Source organism: Lutra lutra, chromosome 12 (genome assembly GCF_902655055.1).
Source record: "Lutra lutra chromosome 12, mLutLut1.2, whole genome shotgun sequence".
In the NCBI taxonomy this organism is placed as follows: domain Eukaryota; kingdom Metazoa; phylum Chordata; class Mammalia; order Carnivora; family Mustelidae; genus Lutra; species Lutra lutra.
In genome coordinates, this window is record NC_062289.1 from 64,329,888 (window position 1) to 64,350,789 (window position 20,902).

At 40.3% G+C, this 20,902-nt stretch overlaps 1 protein-coding gene across 2 annotated transcripts in view; it reads left to right on the forward strand.

Moving 5' to 3' along the window:
• Positions 1-20,902, forward strand: part of CLTCL1 (clathrin heavy chain like 1) — a 96,668-nt gene that overhangs the window by 29,502 nt on the left and 46,264 nt on the right. For both annotated transcript variants that reach the window (XM_047697159.1, XM_047697158.1), the window contains exons 4-11: positions 10,088-10,249; positions 12,674-12,787; positions 15,486-15,659; positions 16,372-16,569; positions 17,747-17,947; positions 18,044-18,196; positions 19,035-19,157; positions 20,733-20,870. In XM_047697159.1, coding sequence (XP_047553115.1) covers positions 10,088-10,249; positions 12,674-12,787; positions 15,486-15,659; positions 16,372-16,569; positions 17,747-17,947; positions 18,044-18,196; positions 19,035-19,157; positions 20,733-20,870 — 1,263 coding nt within the window. The remainder of the gene's footprint in view (positions 1-10,087; positions 10,250-12,673; positions 12,788-15,485; positions 15,660-16,371; positions 16,570-17,746; positions 17,948-18,043; positions 18,197-19,034; positions 19,158-20,732; positions 20,871-20,902) is intronic.

The following is a 20,902-nucleotide window of genomic DNA, read 5'->3' on the forward strand; positions in this document are numbered from 1 at the left end:
ATCGAGCCCTGCATCAGGCTCTCTGCTCAGCAGGGAGCCTGCTTCCCTTCCTCTCTCTGCTTGCCTCTCTGCCTACTTGTAATCTGTCTGTCAAATAAATAAATAAAATCTTTAAAAAAAAAGATTTGAACAGATATTTCTCCAAAAAGTTATCTACATGCCCAATAACACATGAAAAGATGTTCAACATCGTTAGTCCTTGTGGAAATATAAATTGAAAACAGTGTGAGGGGTGGCTGGCTGCCTCAGTCAGTAGAGCATGCCACTCTTGATCTCAGATCATGAGTTCAAATCCCATTGTGGGTGAAGAGCTTACTTAAAACAGAAACCCTCCCACAAAATATGGTGTCACTTCACTGAACCTACTAGGATGGCTATAATCAAAAGGATCAGCAGTTACAAATGTTGCCAATGGTGTAGAGAAATTGGAACCCTCATACATTGCTGGTGGGAATGTAAAACACATAGCTATGAGGGAAAATAGTTTAGCAGTTCCTCCAAAAGTTAAATGTAGAGTTACCATGTGATCTAGAAATTCCACTTATATACCCCAGAGAAATGTAAAATATGTAAAACATAAAATATTACACACAGGATATCAGCAGGAATGTGAGTAAGGACCTTTGAAAATCTCCTCCATAAAAGTAGTCCTGGCAAAAATTCTCAAAATCAGCTTTCTCAGGGGCATCCAGGTGGCCCAGTCAGTTAAGCAGCTGCCTTCGGCTCTGGTCATGATCCCAGGGTCCTGGGATTGAGCCCCACATTGGGCTCCCTGCTCAGTGGAGAGCCTGCTTCTCCCTTTCCCTCTGTCTACTACTCTGCCTACTTGTACTCTCTCTCTCTCTGTCAAATAAGTAAATAAAATTTTTTTTTTAGAAAAAACAGATTTTTCAGATGTCTGGAAATTAATCACAGGTTTACAAAAATCCAAAGAACTTTTATTTAAGAAAATTTGCTACATCTCAGAATAACAAGCTTGGTGACATTTTAACTTGTGCTGTTCCCATCCCTCTTTGTACAGTTTTCTGATGGCCTTGATAACCAACAGTTCCACCAACTGGTAAAATACAGCAACCTTACAGCCTCTGAAGGAGGCTAGGAATGTTTAGAGTTCCCCCAAAAGCACCTTTCCTAGAGAAATGTCATTTGAACTACCTAGTAGTTCCTTGGAAATCTCCATTCACAAACCTTGCCTTTTTTTTTTTTTAAGATTTTATTTATTTATTTGACAGAGATCACAAGTAGATGGAGAGGCAGGCAGAGAGAGAGAGAGAAAGAGAGAGGGAGGGAAGCAGGCTCCCTGCTGAGCAGAGAGCCCGATACAGGACTCGATCCCAGGACCCTGAGATCATGACCTGAGCCGAAGGCAGCAATTTAACCCACTGAGCCACCCAGGTGCCCACAAACCTTGCCTTTTATTTGACTTGACTCACTCTTGCTTGTTGCAAATGGCCTTTTCTCTTGGGACACTTGTGATACACCATCAGCAGCAATTGTTTAACATCACAGCTGCCTGTGGGGATCTTAGTAGTTGAGAAAAATAAGCTGGCTTAAAAAAAAATTTTTTTTTTAAGATTTTGTTTATTTATTTGACAGAGATCACAAGTAGGCAGAGAGGCAGGTGGAGCGGGGCGGGGGGGGGGGAGCAGGCTCCCTGCTGAGCAGAGAGCCCGATACGGGGCTCCATCCCAGAACCCTGGGATCATGACCTGAGCTGAAGGCAGAGACTTTAACCCACTGAGCCACCCAGGCACCCCCGGCTTTAAAAATTTTAAAATGAAAAGCTGTGGAATGAGATATTCACAGGGGCTTTCAAAAGTTTCAGCATATTCTTGGGAAACTAGATGACTATGTACATGCACAGAGCTCTACCCCTGCCCAAGAAAAAATTGACAGGGCCTTAAGCCCTGACTGATCTTGAGGCTCTGTACAAGCAGGATGTGATGGCCGAAGGCCAATGCAGTATTGTAAGCTGCCTGCCAGAGTACTGAAGGCATGTCTCAACATATATACACTCTCTCAGCAAAGGCTGAGATTCAAGGCATTTAAGGAATCTCTTTCAAATTATTAACTGACCACTAGCTCAGAAGAGACCTCAGTGAACAAATATGACAAATAATACAGACTTTACAGAATTAGTTCAGGAAATTTGTTAAACAACTACAATAAACCCAGGAAGTGGTGGTAGGGGGGAGTATCTGATTTCCAGAGTTGTCACTTTATGTTATTTAAAGTTTCCAGCTTTCAACAATAGCAGCAAAAATTAATCATAGCCCGTACTCAAAGGGGGAAAAAGTAGTCAGTAGGGACTGTTTTTTTTTTTTTAATTTTATTTATTTATTTATATGATAGAGACCACAAGTAGAGAGGCAGACAGAGTGGAAGGGAAGTAGGCACCCTGCTGAGCAGAGAGCCCGATGTGGGGCTCCATCCCAGGACCCTGGGATCATGACCTGAGCCGAAGGCAGAGGCTTTAACCCACTGAGCCACCCAGGCGCCCCAGTAGGGACTGTTTTGAGGAAGCCCAGACATTGGAGTAGCTTTCAAAAAGACTGTAACTCAGCTATTTTAAATATTTTCAAAGAACTGATGGAAAGCATGCCCAAAAAACTCAAGAAAGTATAAGAACACTGTCTTTCCATATAAACCATAACAGTAAAGAACTAGGAGGTATTTAAAACAACAACAACCACCTATGGGATGCCTGGCTGGCTCAGTTGGTTGTGCCTTGGCCTCAGGGTTGAGCCCAGGCCCCATGTTGGGCACAGAGCCTACTTTAAAAAAAAAAAAAAAAAAAAACCCTCATAGATTTGTAGAATACCATTCAAGTGGGCCAGTACACATACTGAAAGTCACACAAGAAGGAGAGAAAGAAAGGGGAAGAAAGAATATTTGAAGAAATAATGGCCCTGAACATAGCAAATTTGATGAAAACCATTAATCTTCATAACCAGGAACCTCAAAGAGATCCACACCCAGATATACCATAATTAAACCATCAAAAGACAAAGAATCTTGACAACAGTAAGAAAGAAGCAAACTAATCTTGTACAGTGGACTCTCAATAAGATTAACAACTGGTTTCTTATGAGAAACCAGGCCAGAAGGCAGTGGTATGATATAATCAAAGTGCTTTAAAAAAAATTAGAAGATTGTCAATAAGAATTCTATATCCCGCAAAATTCTTCAACTAATGAAGGGGAGATTAAGGCATTACCAGGTAACAAAAGCTGAGAGAATTTGTCTCTAATAGATCTGCCCTATAAGAAATACTGAAGAAAGGATGAATACCCAACATTTGCTTCAACATGGATGGGACTGGAGGAGATTATGCTAAGTGAAATAAGTCAAACAGAGAAAGACGATTATCATATGGTCTCACATATTTGTGGAACATAAGGAATAGCATGGAGGACATTAGGAGAAGGAAGGGAAAATGAAGGGAGGGAAGTCAGAGGGAAAACAAACCATGAGTGACTATGGACTCTGGGAATCAAACTGAGGGTTTTAGAGGGGAGGGAGGTGATGGGGGGTGGTGAGCCTGGTGATGGGTATTAAGGAGGGCACATATTGCATGGAAACCTGGGTGTTACACGCAAACAATGAGTCATGGAATACTACGTCAAAAACTAATGATGCACTGTATGGTGACTAGCATAATAAAATTAATTAATTAATTTAGAAAAAATAAGATATACTCAAGAGAATCTTTCAGGTGGAAATGAAGGGACCCAAGTCAGTAACCCAAACCCACATGAAGAAATAAAGAACACTGGTATGAGCAACTGTATAGGTAAATATAAAAGACTATATAAAGGTAGTTTTGTTTATGACTCTTTTCTTGTGAGTTAAAAGATGACTATTGAAGCAATAATTATAAATCTGTGTTAATAGGTATATAAAATAGATAAATATGCACTTTTATGACAATAGAACAAAGGCAAGGAAGGAATGGAGCTACAAAAGAGCAAAGTTTTTGTATAGTATAGAAATTATATTGATATAAATCCAAATTAGATTGTTAAAAGTGAGGATATTAATTGTAATTGAGGCAACCACAAAGATAATGACTTTTTTTAAAAAATCACAAAAGGAATAACAAGATAATCGAAATGACACACTAGAAAATATCTAACACAAAACAAAGTGGTAAGGAAATAATAGAGGAGCAAAGAAGACATAAGACATATAGGGAAAAAAGTTAACTGGCAGAAGTAAATCTTACCCTATCGTAGTTGAATCAAGTGGATTGAACACTTAAAAGGCAGAGATTGGCAGAATATTTAAAAAAAAAAAACCATAATCAACTATATATGCTGTCTACTGGAGAGACACTTTAAATTCAAAGATAGAGTGGGTTGAAAAAAGGATGGTAAAGATATACCAGGCAAATTGTATCCAAAAGAGAGCCGGATTGGCTATCTTAATATCAAATAAAATGGACTTTAAGATAAAAATTGTTACTGGGGAAAGAAAGAAAGGATGAATCCCCAAGTTTTGTAGCAACATGGACGGGACTGGAAGAGATTATGCTGAGTGAAATAAGTCAAGCAGAGAGAGTCAATTATCATATGGTTTCACTTATTTGTGGAGCATAACAAATAGCATGGAGGACAAGAGGAGATGGAGAGGAGAAGGGAGTTGAGGGAAATTGGAAGGGGAGGTAAACCATGAGAGACTATCGACTCTGAAAAACGATCTGAGAATTTTGAAGGGGTGGGGGGTGGGAGGTTGGGGGCACCAGGTGGTGGGTATTGTAGAGGGCACGGATTGCATGGAGCACTGGGTGTGGTGCAAAAATAATGAATACTGTTATGCTGAAAAAAATAAAAAAATTAAAATTAAAAAAAAAAAAAAAAAAAAAAAGAAAGGAAGCATTTAACATCAAAAAAAAAAAAAAAAATTGTTACTGGGGTGGCTAGGTGGCTCAGTTATGTGTTTGCCTTCTTCAGGTCATGGTCTCAGGATCCTGGGATTGAGCCTTGCATCAGGCTCTCTGCTCAGCAGTGAGTCTGCTTCTCCCTCTCCCTCTATGATTCATCTGGCTCTCATTCTCTCTCAAATAAATAAAATCTTTAAAAAATATATAAAAAATGTTACTGAAAACTTAAATAAAATGTTCATAGCAGTATTATGTATATTTTTTTAAGTTTTATTTTTTTTTTTTTTAGAGAAGGAGTGGGGAGGAGCAAAGGGAGAGAGAGAATGTTAAGTAGACTTCATGCCCAGTGCAGAGCCCAGTGCTGGTCTAGATCTGGCAACCCTGAGATCATGACCTGAGCCAAAATCAAGAGTTGGATGCTTAACCGACTGAGCCATCTAATGATCCCTTAAGTTTTAAATTTTTTTAAGATTTATTTATTTATATTAGAGCACGAGTGGGGGAGGGGCAGAAGGAGAGGGAAACAATCTTAAGCAGTTCTGCACTGAGCCCAACACAGACCTTGGTCCCACAACCCTGAGATAATGATGTGAGCCAAAATCAAGAGTGGAACATGTAACTGAAACTGAGGTACACCCAGGTACAACACCCTCCCTTGAATTTTTATTTAAATTACAGTTAACATACAGTGTAATATTGGTTTCAGGTGTACAATATAGTCATTCAGCACTTTCAGTAAAACACCTGGTGCTCATCACAAGTGCACTCCTTAATTTGCACCACTTATTTAACCCCCGTCCCCCTGCCCATCTCCTCTCTGGTAACCATCAGTTACAATGTTATTTATTGCATCCAAAAGGTAGGAAACATTCCAGATGTCCATCAGCTGATAAATGCATAAATAAAATGTATATCCATACAGTGGAATATTTATTTGACAATAAGAAGTGGTCCAGTTGACCCTTGAACAATGTGGGTTTGAACTGCATGGGTTACTTAGACACAAGTTTTTTTTTCAGTAAATACAGTATAGTACTGTAAATCTATTTTCTCAACATTTCCTTTTCTATAGCTTTATTGTTAAGAATGCAGTATATAATACAAGATATAAAATACATGTTATTTGACTGTATGTTATTGGTAAGGTTTCTGGTCAACAGTAAGCTATTAGTAGTTAAGTTTTTGGAGAATCAGAAGTTATACATGGATTTGCCCATGTCAGGGGTCCATGACCCTAAATTCTGCATTGCTCAAGAGTCATCTGTACTGATATATGCTATATACCATGACCATTCTTAATCTTGGAAATATTAAGTAAGTGAAACATGTCAGCACAAAAACCCACATGTTGCATGATTCCATTTTTATAAGACATTCAGAATAGTTATCCACAGAGATAGAAAATGGGTAAGTAGTTGTTTGACTGGGGGTGGAATGTGGGAGGTGGGAATGGGAATTGGCTGCTAATGAGGTTTCTCTTAAGGGATGAAAGTGTTTTAAAAAGTACACTGTGATGGTTGTACAATCCTGTGAATAAACTAAAAAACATTGGATTGTATATTTCAAATGAATTATATGGTAAATGAATTATAGATCAATAAAGTTGTTAAAAATGCCTTTAAGAATCATGCTCATTTATAAGGAAATCATCATGTTTGGAAAATAATTTAAAAGAAAACATTATAAATCACAGTGTTACTTATTTGTGGTTTACTGACAAAAAGAAAAACCAATAAAAAAAAAAATCCAAGCTAAAAGCTTTTTACTCACTATACTTTTGACACCAAAGCTGTTGGCTTTTCTACACCAAACAGTTCTCTGATTCTCTGTGGACACTAACTGGATGTCCAAGAATTAGTGTAAACTCCACAAGTTAAGGGTTCAATCCCACGAGACTGCCCCCATGCCTTCAGATGCCAGTCTCAAGTCCCAGGCTCCTAGCAGCTCTGACCAACAAGCTATAAATTAGGGGTTCCCATGACCCCCTTCTCTGGTTTGATAATTTGCTAGAATGGCTCCTATAACCCAGGAAGGCACTTTACTTATTGTTACTGGTTCATTAAAAAGGATACAACTTAGGAACAGCTAAATGGAAGAGGTGCATAAGGCAAGGCATGGAGGAAGGGGGTATGCATGGAGCTTCCATGCCCTGTACAGGCCTTCCACCCTCCCAGCAACTTGATGCTAGGAGCTGTCTGAATTTTGTAATTCAGGGATTTCTATATATATTTTCTTTTCTTTTCTTTTTTTCTATATATATTTTCATTGGTCATTGGTGATTAACTCTGTCTCCAGTCCCTGTTCCCTTCCCTAGAGGCCAGGATGTGGTGGGACTTAAAGTTCCAAACCAGAAGCTATCTAAGGCCCCCCATAACCTTTTGTGTCATGAAGATGCACCTCTCACTCATATCACTTAGGAAATTGCAAGGGTTTTAGGAGTTCTATGCCAGGAACAAGGGACAAAGACTGGATTTCTTATTTTTATTTTTATTTTTATTTCTTATTTCTTATTTTTTTTTATTTCTTATTTTTATCATATTTCTTATTTTTATCATACTATCTCACAAGTATTTAGCAACAACAAAAAACCATGGGCATAAGGATAGACATGTAGACCAATGGAATAGAACTGAAAGTTCAGGAATAAAGCGTACATCTGTAGCCAATTGATTTTTTTTTTTAATTTCATTTATTTATTTAGAGAGAGAGAGACAGCATGAGGGAGAGGGACAGAGAGAGAGAACCTATTGCGAGCTCAATTTTAAATTAAGCTGTAATTTTTTGGCAAGGATGCAGAGTTACTGGAATCCTTGTATGTCAGTAGTGGGAATGTTAAATGGTTCAGCTCCAGTGGAAAACAGATTGATGATTCCTCAAAAAATTTAACATAAAGTTCCTATTTGACCTAGCAATTCTACTCCTAGGTAGCTATCCAAGGAAAATGAGGAAAACACTCCCTTACAAAAACTGTACACAAATATTCATAGCAGCATTATTTATAATAGCTAAAAGATGAAGACAACCCAAATGTTTACCACTGGATGAATGGATAAACAAAATGTGATTTATACATAAAATGGAGTATCACTTAGCCCTAAAAAGGAATAAAGTACTGATACAGTCTACAACATAGATAAACCTAGAAAACCTCACTTAGTGAAATAAGTCAGACACAAAAGGGCACATATTTTGATTCCATTTATATGAAATCTTCAGGTAAATCTGTAGAGACAAAAATTTGTGGTTTCCAGGGGTTGGGGAGCAGGGAGATGGGGACTTTTAATAGGCACAAGGATTTTTTTAGATGATGAAAATGTTTTGGAATTACACAGAGGTGATAGAGACACAACATTGTGAATGTTCTAAATGCCACCGAATTGAATCCTTTAAAATGGGTAGTTATAGGTTATTTAGTGAATGTCATCTCAACAAAAAGGAGGCAGGAGGAGAATGTGGAGGGTAGATTTTGGCCTTCAGGCCGGAGTTTGCAACCTCCTGTCTAAGCATTTGCATACGTTTCCCCTTTGTTAGAAACAGCTTTTGCTTTTCACCTTGTGACCTCTTACTCCAGCTTACTTGTCACCAAGGAAGCCTTTCCTGGCCTACCAGACTGAGTGAGCGGAGTCACAGCATCTCACTCTATCCTGGGCCATAGCAGTTAGCACCCTGTGTTGCTGTTGCTTGCTTCCTTGCCAGAAACCCTTATCATGTGTCCTTAAGGGAAGGGTCTGGGTTACATTCACTTTCCTTATCCTTAGCTCCTTGCATGGTGCCTGGCGCAAAAGGAGCATTTTTGCATTGAATCTTTGTCAGCTGCAGTCCTCAATATGCACTTTCCCGGAGCGCACAACACACAACACCCCTGCAAGGTGGACTTTACTAGGCAGGAGACTTAAGGCTGACAAGCAGGTCACTGGCTCAGGGCCACATGTGTAGCCTCTGGGTGGGTCCATGAAGACAGCCAGTGCAGGAGTCCAGGTCTCAGTCTTGATCTCAGGTGTTCTCCCTGCTCCACCTCTTTTTGGCTTTAGACTTTTCTAGCATTGGGGCCTCAAAAATACTGTCTCCATATTGTCTCCAATTTTCCCATCCTCACTTGGGAGGGTGAGTCTTGTCCTGTCCTTACTGTTACTTAAGAATTCTCTTGCTCATTCTTCTGCTAGAGCGCACACACTAGTTTACCAGTTGCTCCCCTGTTCTTCCCTCCTTCCAGCCCTTGGCAGCCATTCGTCTGCTCTATCTCTCTGGATTTCCCTATTTTGGATGTTTCATATGGGGTCTTTGTGAATGGCTTCTTTCACTTTGCCTGTTTTCAAGGTTCATCATGTTGTAGCATGAATTGGTACTTTGCATAGTACTTCAGCATAAGTGTCTTCAGTAGAAAAGTACAAAGGAAAGGTTCTTTAAAAAGAAAAATGTTGAAGCCTTTGCCTTTTTATGGAGTGAGGGTAGGTGGCAGATACACTGGGGATCTGAATTTACGCACAGATTGCAGAGGGGCTCATTGGACTGTGATAGCTATTCGAATGTTGGATTCTAGGGGCTTGAGCTGTGATGCTGTCATGTCTCATTTACTTACATCTCTTTACTTTGCTTCTTGAGCATTTGACATTGGATATAAATATATAGAAATTCTTTTCTAGAAAATGGAAGTTCTAAGTTTTATAAAAGATATTAGCCTAATTAATTTTTTAAAAAGATATTAGCCTTATTGGGGTTTACTAAATACAGTTTTTGCTATTTATAAATTTCAGAAAACCCAATTTTCAAAATTAGCCCATAATCTCCTCCTCCTGATTAAACTACTCTTTAAACATTTTAGTTTTTCTTCCCAAGACTTACTTTATATGAGTATTTATGTGTATGCATGGAATGTACATATATATAGATTTACATGTACATTGAATGTACACTTACACACATCCACAAACATGTATAAATGCATACCTACGTGTATACACACATTTTACGTTTAACAAATTGGGACCACTGTCTTACTGTTTGTAGTCTTATTTTCTCCCTGGTGTTTGTGGCCATCTTTCCACATCAAATGTAGAGTTGTATCATGTCTTTAATATCTAATAGGCTTGATTTTTATTAGAGAAACTATTATCAACATATGAGACTTTCATTTTAGGAACATTTGTTTTAACAATTTATATCCTCTCTTTTCTCTCCCTTTCATTGCAAAATGTCTTGTCTTAGCAAAACCGTGTCGTTGGGGCAATGCAGCTCTACTCTGTGGATAGGAAGGTTTCACAACCCATAGAAGGCCATGCTGCTGCTTTTGCAGAGTTCAAAAGTGAGGGGAATGCCAAGCCTGCCACCCTTTTCTGCTTTGCTGTACGGAGTCCTGCAGGGGGCAAGGTAAGCTCTCCACTTTGTCCTCACCCTCAGAAAGGTGTCCTGAGTGAGTGTTGGGAGTCTCTGTCCGAGTGTAAACATTTAGCCAATGTTTCAAAACCAGTTTATAGTTGGGAGTGGGGAACAGCCTGCAGGTGCTTCATGGAAATGAAAGTTCTTAAGAGTATTTAGAGCAACTCCCTGTTGTATGCGTTGATGGTTTCACAGCCAGTCTTTGTAAAGTCAGTAATGTGAGGTCAGCTCTACCAATTAATTGGTCCCTTTGCCCTAAAAAAGTCCTCTTTGACAGAGTCTCTTGAGCATGGGCTATGCACACGTGGTTTCTGTTCTCACACAACAGGCTCGTGGAGGCAACAGCTGTGAAAGAACCAATGTACACTATCCCAACGTAAGGCATGGGTCCTGTGTGCTTCTGGCCAGGTGATGGGAGCTGCAGAGTGGAGGCCATGCTCTGGGAGCAGGTTGAGTTTTATTAGGCTCAAGCACATGGCTAGCATCTGTTCACTGGGGTTGCTGTGGGCAGAGATAGGAGGTGTAAGAATTTACGATGTTGGATAGACCTGTGGTTCCATAGTTGTGTGGTCCCATAGTTGCGTCACTCACCTCGAGAGTGGCCTTAAAACAGTGTCCTTATCTCAGTATACTCTTGTCAGAAATACTCCCTGAAGTCATTATTTTGAGTTGGTCACTAGCCCTCAAGTGTTCCCCAAAGAAGACTGCTAAATCAGTATGTGGTCCCAAACTTCGTCATCTTAAATATTCTTCATTGGATACTTTGGTCTCCTGTGTAATATACATTATGCCCTCCTTAGCTGAGAACCAGTAGAAAAATAGGAGTCAGGCAAAAATGTCATACTGAGGCTTTCCACCTTGCCACAGACAGAGCTAGGCAGCCACAGGCACCCTTGCAAAGGCAGAACTTGTCCCGCCAAGCTCCCGGTGAAGAAGAACACACCAGAACAAGCCCCCTGTAAGACAGGTGTGCCCATTTATCTCCTGGACTCAGCTGTGAGGCAGGCAGTTCCCCTCAGGACAAAGCTGCGGCTAGGAACAGTCTTCCATGGTGGGGACCCCCCCACAGCAGCCATCCCCAGAACCACCTCATTTTGTGGTTGAATCTCACTTCCCCTACCACAGTGGCAAGTGTGGGTCCCTTCAGAGACCTCTCAGCCTTTGCCCCCTGTGCACACCCCTTCTAGTCCAGCCCACCTGCACTTATGGGAATGGCTCGGTAGTCTCCTCATATGGATCTGAGTTTTGTCTGGACTCCAGTTCCTTGTTCCTTTCCTTTCTTTTTTTTTTTATTTCCTTGTTCCTTTCTTATAGGACAGTACCACTTGCCAATAATTGTGCCCTTCTCCTGCCACCTCCCAAAGAAGCCTGGCTTTCTTACTCATGCCCCTGCTTCTGTTGACAGTGTCCCCATCCTTCCCAACTCCCAAGCAAGAAACATGGCCCTCAAGCTACATTCTATTCCTGTTACCACTGTCCATCCTCTAGCAAGTCTCATTTCTATGGCAGATGAAGCCCTTGTTACCCATATTTGGGTTAGAGAATAGTGATTTATTAGGTCCCCAGACCCATCCCACCCCTCAAAAAGAATTTTCCCAAGCTACCATTTCTTTTAAGTGCCTGTATGCTAAGAGTTTAGTCTCCCTGCATCTTAACTTGCAGTGGCCCCTGCTCACTTGCTACATTAGCCCTCCCCTTCTAGCCCATCTCGCTGCTTACCTCAAGCCTCTTTGGTGTTTCCCCCTCCTCTCTGCCAGGCCAAGTCCACACTATTCTCTAAGTTTACATTCATCAGTTTCTTCTGCTGGGCACCCCCTCCAACCCCTGTCGCTTTGTGTCTTTGACCACCCTTACTTGTGATTTTTTCCAGACTTGTTTTAGCTTTGGTACCTTTCCATTAGATGAGAGGAACTTGAAGCTGTTCTGATAAAAGCAGGGATGGAGCCCCTTATCCACTCTCATTCTTCCTGATTCTCCAAAGATTCTTATGAACCCCCCTCCCCAAGCAAAACCTTGAGAAGCTCTCAGGCCTTTGGCACAATCGACTGTCTTGTGAGTTTGGCATTCAGTTACAAGATCTTGTCTACTAACTGATTTGTCTTAGTCTGAGCCATGTCCAGCAGAGCCCCTTGTTTCATGGGCTTCTACACTAAAGCCCAGATAGGGGAGAAGCAATTCGGCCAACATGCTGGAACTAAATGTTGCTCAGGTTTCCAGTGTTGTTTTTTCCTGTATCCTTGATGATGGGCAGCAGGTTAGTGAATAGCATGAGCACTCCAACCGAGAGACTGTCATTTTCTTTGTAAGTTTTATCATTAGCCCTACAAAGTGTGGGCTCTGCTTACCAGTGGGCATTGGTTAGCATCAGTCTGCCACCAATAAGTTTACTTGGATTGACTTAAATTTCTTCTCTAGTTGCACATAATTGAAGTCGGACAGCCTGCAGCAGGAAACCAGCCTTTCGTAAAGAAAGCTGTGGATGTGTTTTTCCCTCCAGAGGCTCAGACTGATTTCCCAGTGGCTATGCAGGTATGAATGTGCTGCCCCTACATGAGTTAGAACAAATATGGATCTGGGGGGGTGGTGGGGAACAGCAGGTAGCAGGTTCCTGTGCTTCAGAAGATGCCTGAATAGATATATTAGAACATGAAGAGGATAACGTTGATGCCCATGTTCTAGCTCATGCTGTGTTAACATTCTCTGGAAAGGAGCACTCTTTTTCTGCATACAGGGACTTCGTCCAACTCACATACCAAAGTCCCAGGCCTTTTCCTTTTTATTACAAAAGATTTAGATGTTCTCTGTAATACAGAAATATAAAGAAGAAAACAATCTTTATAGCTGAACCATTTGGATGTTTTATTATTGGATGAATGATCAGAGATCTCACTATTTGTCATATTTAAAGAGTCATATTTAAAGAGTTAGATACACTTTCTCAACAAAATTGGGATCATATTTATATACGTAAGATCATACAATCTACTCTCCCTTTTTATTTTTTTGCCCACTACATCATAGGCATTTGGTATGACATTCTTTGTTAATATTTTGAGAAATAAACATTTATTTTTAGGCACGTACCATAATTGTAGGATGGTTTAGCTGTTGGCTTTTTTTCTGTTCTCACATATTTGATAATACTTAATGATGATTTCTTTTTAAAATTTTTTTAAATGATAATTTTTTAAGCTTGATTTCTGGAAATAGATATGTAATCAAATACATTTTTTTCCCCACAAAGAGAAATTGACCTTTTTTCTGTTTTAGAGAAACATATGTTGTCCATTAATATCCAACAATATCAATAAACATAACAATAGAATTAAATAGCAACTGAAATCCTACCCCACTGCTAACTGTGACTGCCCCTTTGGAAATTTTTTCATATGCATGCATTTGTGAAGATATATACAAATAGAGTCTTTTTTTTTTTTTTAAGATTTTATTTATTTGTCAGAGAGAGAGAGAAAAAGCAGGGAAAGCAGCTGGCAGAGGGAGAAACAGGCTCCCTGCTAAGCAGGAGCCCGATGTAGGACTCAATCCCAGGACCCTGGAACCATGATCTGAGCCAAAAGCAGACTCTTAACCAACTGAGCCACCGACATGTCCCTGTAAATAGAGTCTTGTGAAACATGGCTTGGCACTGGCCTTCAGCTTTATGACCTTCTCTGTGTCATAGACCATCCCACACCAACTAAATATATATAATATTTTAATGTCTGTATCTTCTGTTCTGTGGATATCTCAAATTCATTTAGACAGTCCCCCATTGGGTATTTATGTTTACAGTAAACACTTCTAAGAGTCTTATTATTCCAATGCTCAGTCCAAGGATGAACTACAGATGAAACTACTGGGTTAGAGACATGTGCACGACCATGCTGGACAAAGTCTAGTGATGTTCACGCCCTCCCTGTGATTATTGTCAAGATGGGGTGGGTTTACCACTCGTACGCATCTTGTTAATTGTCACTTCCTGATCTTGGCACTTTTTCTCTTGGGGTCTTTATCTTGTAAGAACTCTGTGTAGTTTTCGGATACTAAGTGCCTGGTATGTTTCAAATAAATATTTCTCTCTAGTCATAGCAAAAGTTTATTTGTGGTGTGTTCCAGCTTGTGGAAGATTTGCATTTTTGTGTGGCTTGGATATCATGTTTTGAAAAGAATTCTACACCCCAAAGTGATGAAAGTATTCACCCATATTTGCTTCTTTTACTTTCTTAGTTTTATTTACTTTTTATGTAAAAATCTTTGACCCACCTGGAATTTATTTTGATCTAAAAATTAAGATGAAGAGCCAGTTCTTTTTTTTTTTTTTAAGATGTTATTTATTTATTTGACAGAAAGTGAGCACAGCAGGGGGAGCAGTATGCAGAGAGAGAGGGAGAAGCAGGTTTCCCTGCTGAGCAGGGAGCCCAATGAGGGGCTTGATCCCAGGACTCTGGGATCCTGATCTGTGCCGAAAGCAGACGCTTAATGACTGAGCCACCCAGGCGCCCAGAGAACCAGTTCTTTACACTCATCTCCCATCCCCATATAGCCAGTTGGTTATATCAGTATTATATACTGGTTAAAGTCTGTTTTCTACTATTATGAAATACTACTCATTCATGTTAAATTCTTATATATGTTTGATTCTATTTCAGGGTTCTCAGTTAAATTTTGTTTGTTTTTGTTTCTTCCTATTCTGGTACTCTGTTTTTTGCTACCACACTTTCAAAATTACGATAGGTTTGGGGTGCCTGGCTAAGTTGGAGGAGTATGTGACTCTTGATCTTGGGGTCATGAGTTTGAGCCCCACTTGGGGTGTTGAGATGATGTAAATAAACTTGTTAAAAAATAAATAAAGTGCTGTAGGTTTTATAATTTTTTTAAGTTTATCCAGAACTTTCTCATCATTTTATGAACTCACAGCTTTTTCTGAAGGGATTTGGTAAGAAAGTCAGGGAGAGGATAGTTAGATCTAAAAGACAAATGGAATAGCCTGACTTACTGGACCTTTATTAGAGAGGAGTCAGGGAAAGTATTGGCTTTAAAACTAGTTCTCAAGTGGGCATGACTAGAATCAACTTGGGATCCACGTCTCAGTAGCACACTGCTCCTGCCAGTGATAAATGACCTATTGGGCTAAGGAACTCAAGATACTCTTTCATCATTTGTGAACCCTTTTGCCCTATTTGGCTTCTCCTTACTTTTCTACTTGTTGTTCTCTGTCTTTCTATAGATTGGAGCTAAACATGGTGTTATTTACTTGATCACAAAGTATGGCTATCTTCATCTGTATGATCTAGAGTCTGGCGTGTGCATCTACATGAACCGTATTAGTGCTGACACGATCTTTGTCACTGCTCCACATGAACCTACTTCTGGAATTATCGGTGTCAACAAAAAGGGACAGGTATGGAACTTTGAGGGTTCATCTCCCATCTTTTCCATTCACTGGGGACTGCAGCTTAACTTTTCCTTCTCCTTCAGGAAAGTGATCAAATATAGTTAGCTCCTGTTATTGAACTTACACCCGTCTCTCCCTTTTCCTTCCTACCGTTGCTTTACCTCTCAGATAGCACCATTCTTAACATAGGATTGATTCTGAGAAGAGTAGCTCCCTGCACAAAGCTTCTGCCAATGGAGCAGTGGTTCTGATACATACCACTAACATGTTCAGGCCAGGCACATGTTAATTGGGGAGGGCTGAAAAGCAGGTACTATTCTACCTAAATTACCTTTCTCAACTAAAGTTAAAAAGACAGTTAAAAGAAGGAAATCTGTGCTATAAAAAAAAAGAACATTGAGATGAAAAACTGTCACTTCCACCTACCCAAATAGGTCATTTTGGCAGAGTCGTCTTGGATGCATCAATAGTCAATGTCCATGCAACTTGATGTTTTTCTCATTTGACCATGCTGTTGCTCTACCATGGTATTTTCTGCTGCCATTAGGTGTTTGCCTCCTGTGCATCTTGTCACTATTGGAGCCAATGTTGTAGACATACCCAGCCTGAGCCTTAGAACTTTGCTGATACTGCAGTGCCTGCGAGTGGGATGTTGGCAGTGTGTGTATATGGAGCACTGTCCTGGGTTAGGCCAGTTTCATTTGTTGGTTCTTTACAGGTGCTGTCCATTTGTGTTGAGGAAGATAACATTGTGAATTATGCAACCAGTGTGCTTCAGAATCCAGACCTTGGTCTGCGTTTGGCCATTCGTAGCAACCTGGCTGGGGCGGAGGAATTATTTGTGAGAAAATTCAGTACTCTCTTTGCACAGGGGAGCTATGCTGAAGCCGCCAAAGTAGCAGCATCTGCACCAAAGGTAATGGCCCTCGAATGCTGTGTGCCAGCCTGAGAGTAAAATAAATTATAAAAACATTCATTACTGATGTTGGAATTTCTTAACTGTTTTTTTAGTTGTTTTAGCTTTAAAATTTTGCACCAGTGGCCTGACGACAACGAGACAAATCAATGAAAAGCATATTCCTGCTGCAACATTTTTTAAAAAATCCTTTCAGTTCTTATTTATGTGTATACGTATTTCACACCCAGGTTCTTAGCATAGAAAATGCAGAGCTATATTATACATCAAGTGGTTGTACCACATTTTATTTACTCACATTCTACTCTTGACTTTCTTAACTCATAGTGAGTGTAACAGTACTGCCTAGGGCATTTTCTTTTATTTATTTCATTAGGATAAATTGTCCTGGCCCTAGTTCTCCTTCTGAGCAGATAAAAGGTTTTGAGTTGCTTCTCCTTGAAAGGGATTTTTCTGTCTTTCAAGTGATGCTTATGAACAAACCATTTCTAATCTTCACCCAGGACTTTGAGTATTTTGAATTAGAATGTAATGGTGGTAGTACTTCGCTACTGCAAGGTTGATTTAGAAGCCTAATTCTCACCCTTGTTAGAAGTCACTTGTGGGACTGACATCCATTGTGTTTCTGGTCTTTTTTTTTTTTTTTAAGATTTTATTTATTTATTTGTCAGAATGAGAGAAAGAGCACACAAGCAAGGGGAGCTGCAAACAGAGGGAGAAGCAGGCTCCTCACTGAGCAGAGAGCCCAATGTGGGACTCGATCCCAGGACCCTGGGATCATGACCTGAGCCAAAGGCAGATGCTCAACTGACTGAGCCACTCAAGCATCCCTATGTTTGTGATTTTTGCTGAAAGTGGAAGCCATTGCTGTGGTACAGGACTTTCTGTCCCTGACAATTAATTCAGGGTAGAATTTCCATTGGCAGATATTTTATTTATTTGAGAAAGAGAAATAGTGAGAGAGAGCACAAGCAGGGAGTTGAGAGAGAAACGGGTTCACTGTGAGCAGGGAGCCCAATGTGGGGCTCAATCCTAGATCATGATCTTACCTGAAGGCAGACACTTAATGGCCTGAGCCACCCAGGTGTCCCGGATTTTTTTTTTAAATACAGGCCAGTTAAGTAAAGGGACAGCTTGTGATTATAACGTAACAATGTACATTTCCATTTGTCGTCAGGGAGTCCTACGTACCAGTGACACTGTTCGAAAGTTCCAGAGTATTCCTGCCCAGCCTGGGCAGGCTTCTCCTTTGCTCCAGTACTTTGGAATCCTGCTTGATCAGGGTCAGCTCAATAAACTTGAATCCTTAGAACTTTGCCGTCCAGTGCTTCAGCAGGGACGCAAGCAACTCTTAGAAAAGTGGCTGAAAGAAGATAAGGTACAAACACGAAATCACAACCCTTAGCACCATTTGAAAATGAAGTCACAGGTTCCTCTGGTCCTAATCTTGCCCTGTCTCTTTGGCACAACACAGCTGGAGTGTTCAGAAGAACTTGGAGATTTGGTCAAAACTGCTGACCCTACACTTGCTCTGAGTGTGTATCTTCGAGCGAATGTGCCGAGCAAAGTTATCCAGTGTTTTGCAGAAACAGGCCAATTCCAAAAAATTGTCCTTTATGCCAAAAAGGTAATGCATGCCTAACCATTAGCATTTCACAGATACTTAATTTGTGGAGGGTGATTGCTGATTCTTAGGTTTACAAAATACCCTTCTTTCTATGGCAGTGCTCTAGTGTGAGTTGTCGGTGTTGCTGCTAGCATCTGTCACTCAGTGATAATGATCCTTTTATTCTCTTCAGTTTTTTGTTTTCCTGTCTTGTGCTTATAGTCCTTCCAGTTCCCTTCCAGTTGGGGATTTTCTGATAATTTTTTAAGGTTTTATTTATTTATTTGAGAATGAGAGAGAGAGAGAGCGAGAAAGAGCAGAGCAGGAGCAGCAGACAGAGGGAAAAGCAGACTCTCCACTGAGCAGGGAGCCCAAAGTGGGGCTCGATCCTGGGACCCTGGGATCATGACCTGAACCGAAGGCAGACGCTTAACCTACTTAGCCACCCAGGTGCCCCTTCTGTAATTTTATCTTGTTCTTTTTCTCCCTTTTCCCTCATACCCCTCAGCACCAACTGTGTGTTAAACCCATGTTTCAGTGGGGGTCCACTGCAGCTTGTCCATGAGGCAAACTGGCCTGTGTGCTGGGTGTTGGTCAGAGCTGGCACACTTGTCAGGGTGACTTCTTTGTGGTCCAGGCTGTTTGTGTAGTTGATTGATTGTACCTCCACATACATGGCATCATCACATAAATGGGTGTTGTGTTTGGCATAGGTGCAGCATGTACACATACTAATATCATTTCTCATTTCTTTGTAAACACAAGTTCCAAAAAAAGGATGGGAGCTTTTTTTTTTTTTTTTCCTTAACCACTCAGAGTATTTTGTTTATTTTTCTGATGGGTGTCCCCTTGCCTCTAGGTTGGCTATGTCCCAGACTGGATCTTTTTGCTGAGGAGTGTGATGAGGATCAGTCCAGACCAGGGCCTGCAATTTTCTCAAATGCTAGTGCGAGAGGAAGAGCCGTTGGCCAACATTGACCAGGTGAGCATCAGTGGTTGTTTGAGACAGCTTTTGTGGCTTGTATAACTGTCAAAAAGATCTCTTTTGTTTTTCTCTTACCAGTGTCTTGATTCTTTTCTTTGTCTGCTATTCATCTTCCAGTTTTAAAAATCTGATGTACCAGGGAAGCTTGTCTTCTAGTCTTTTATTGTTTGAATGCCTGTCATTTACTTTTGTTTTGAAGTGTTTTAGAGGATTTAGGTGTCCAGTTGTGAGAATCTTATTTCTTTGTGTGGTGGTTGGGGGTGGGGAGTGAGGATGTTATTTGACAGCAGTAGCCCCACCCGAGCCCCACCTCATTATCCTCTGCTGACTGAGGCCACCTGAATTCTGCCTGGGTACCTGGTTATGGTGAGTGCTTTCTAGTCTGCAGACTTTCATCTTGTGGGTGTCTGGCTAACATGGAGTTAGGTGAACGTGAGACTATTATTTTAGCATAACGTAGTTAGTGTTTAGATATAAACACATGTCTAGTTGCCTTCAGTAAGCTGTGTGCAAAGGGCTCTGGGTAATACAGAGATATGAAACAAAGCTTGAAACCAGCAACCTGTATAAATATAATTATAAGTACAGTTATACTGGGTTTATACATCGTGGAATTTGCAGGATTTTGGAGATCATGATTAAGAGGTTTGAGCCAAATTTATATAGACCTCAAAGGGAAAGAAAACTCCAGATTACATCTGGATTGTATTTCATAGTTCTAAAGTTTTTTTTTTTTTAATTTATTTGAAAGAGAGTGAGAGAGAGGGAAAGAGCAAGCACAAGCAGAGGGAGCAGCTGGCAGAGGGAGAGAGAAGCAGACTCACCACCGAGCAGAGAGCTTGATGCAGTTCCTCTAACCCAGGACCCTGGGATCATGTCCCAAGCTAAAAGCAGACACTTAACCAACTGAGCCACCCAGGTGCCCTCTAGAGTATTTTTAATATAAACTTTTTTCTTGTACTTAAACATGGAAACACTTACACAATCAGTAAGTTCATTATCTATATTTCACTTCATATTAAGGCTTATTCTTTGATATCTATTTAACTCTGATGATTGGTATCTAAGTCAATGTTTGCGTTTTCCTAACTTGCCTGAATAATTAGAGTGTAAGGGCTAGACAGCAGGTGTTGACTGCCTCTAGAATTTGATTAAGTAATGGATTGTTAAGATTACTTGAATCACTTCAGAGAATTTGGGGGATTCACACCGATAAAAGTACTTCCTTTGATATACTTGAGTAAAATACCCTGTTGGTGAATATGACATGGGTGATATAATTTCACAAAATTTCCTAAAAATTAAGGCCATGAATTTCTTGAATTTTGAAATACAAGAAAATGCAGGGACGCCTTGCTGGCTTATTCAGAAGACCCTTAATCTCAGGGTTGTGAGTTTGAGCCCCATATTAGATGTAGAGATTACTAAAAGAAATAAATAAAAACTTTTAAAAAGGCAAAGGAAGGAACTAATTATTGAATTTCTAAATGAGATTTAATTTCAGGAACTATTTGAATAGGAAAATAAAACCCATTTCCTTTGGGTAAAAATGTGGCTTGCTATCTGTTTCAGATTGTAGATGTTTTCATGGAAAACAGTTTAATTCAGCAGTGCACTTCCTTCTTGTTGGATGCCTTGAAGAATAATCGCCCAGCTGAGGGGCATCTCCAGACTCGCCTGTTGGAGATGAATCTGATTCATGCACCCCAGGCAAGTGCCATATCTAGGTTGAAACCAAGGGA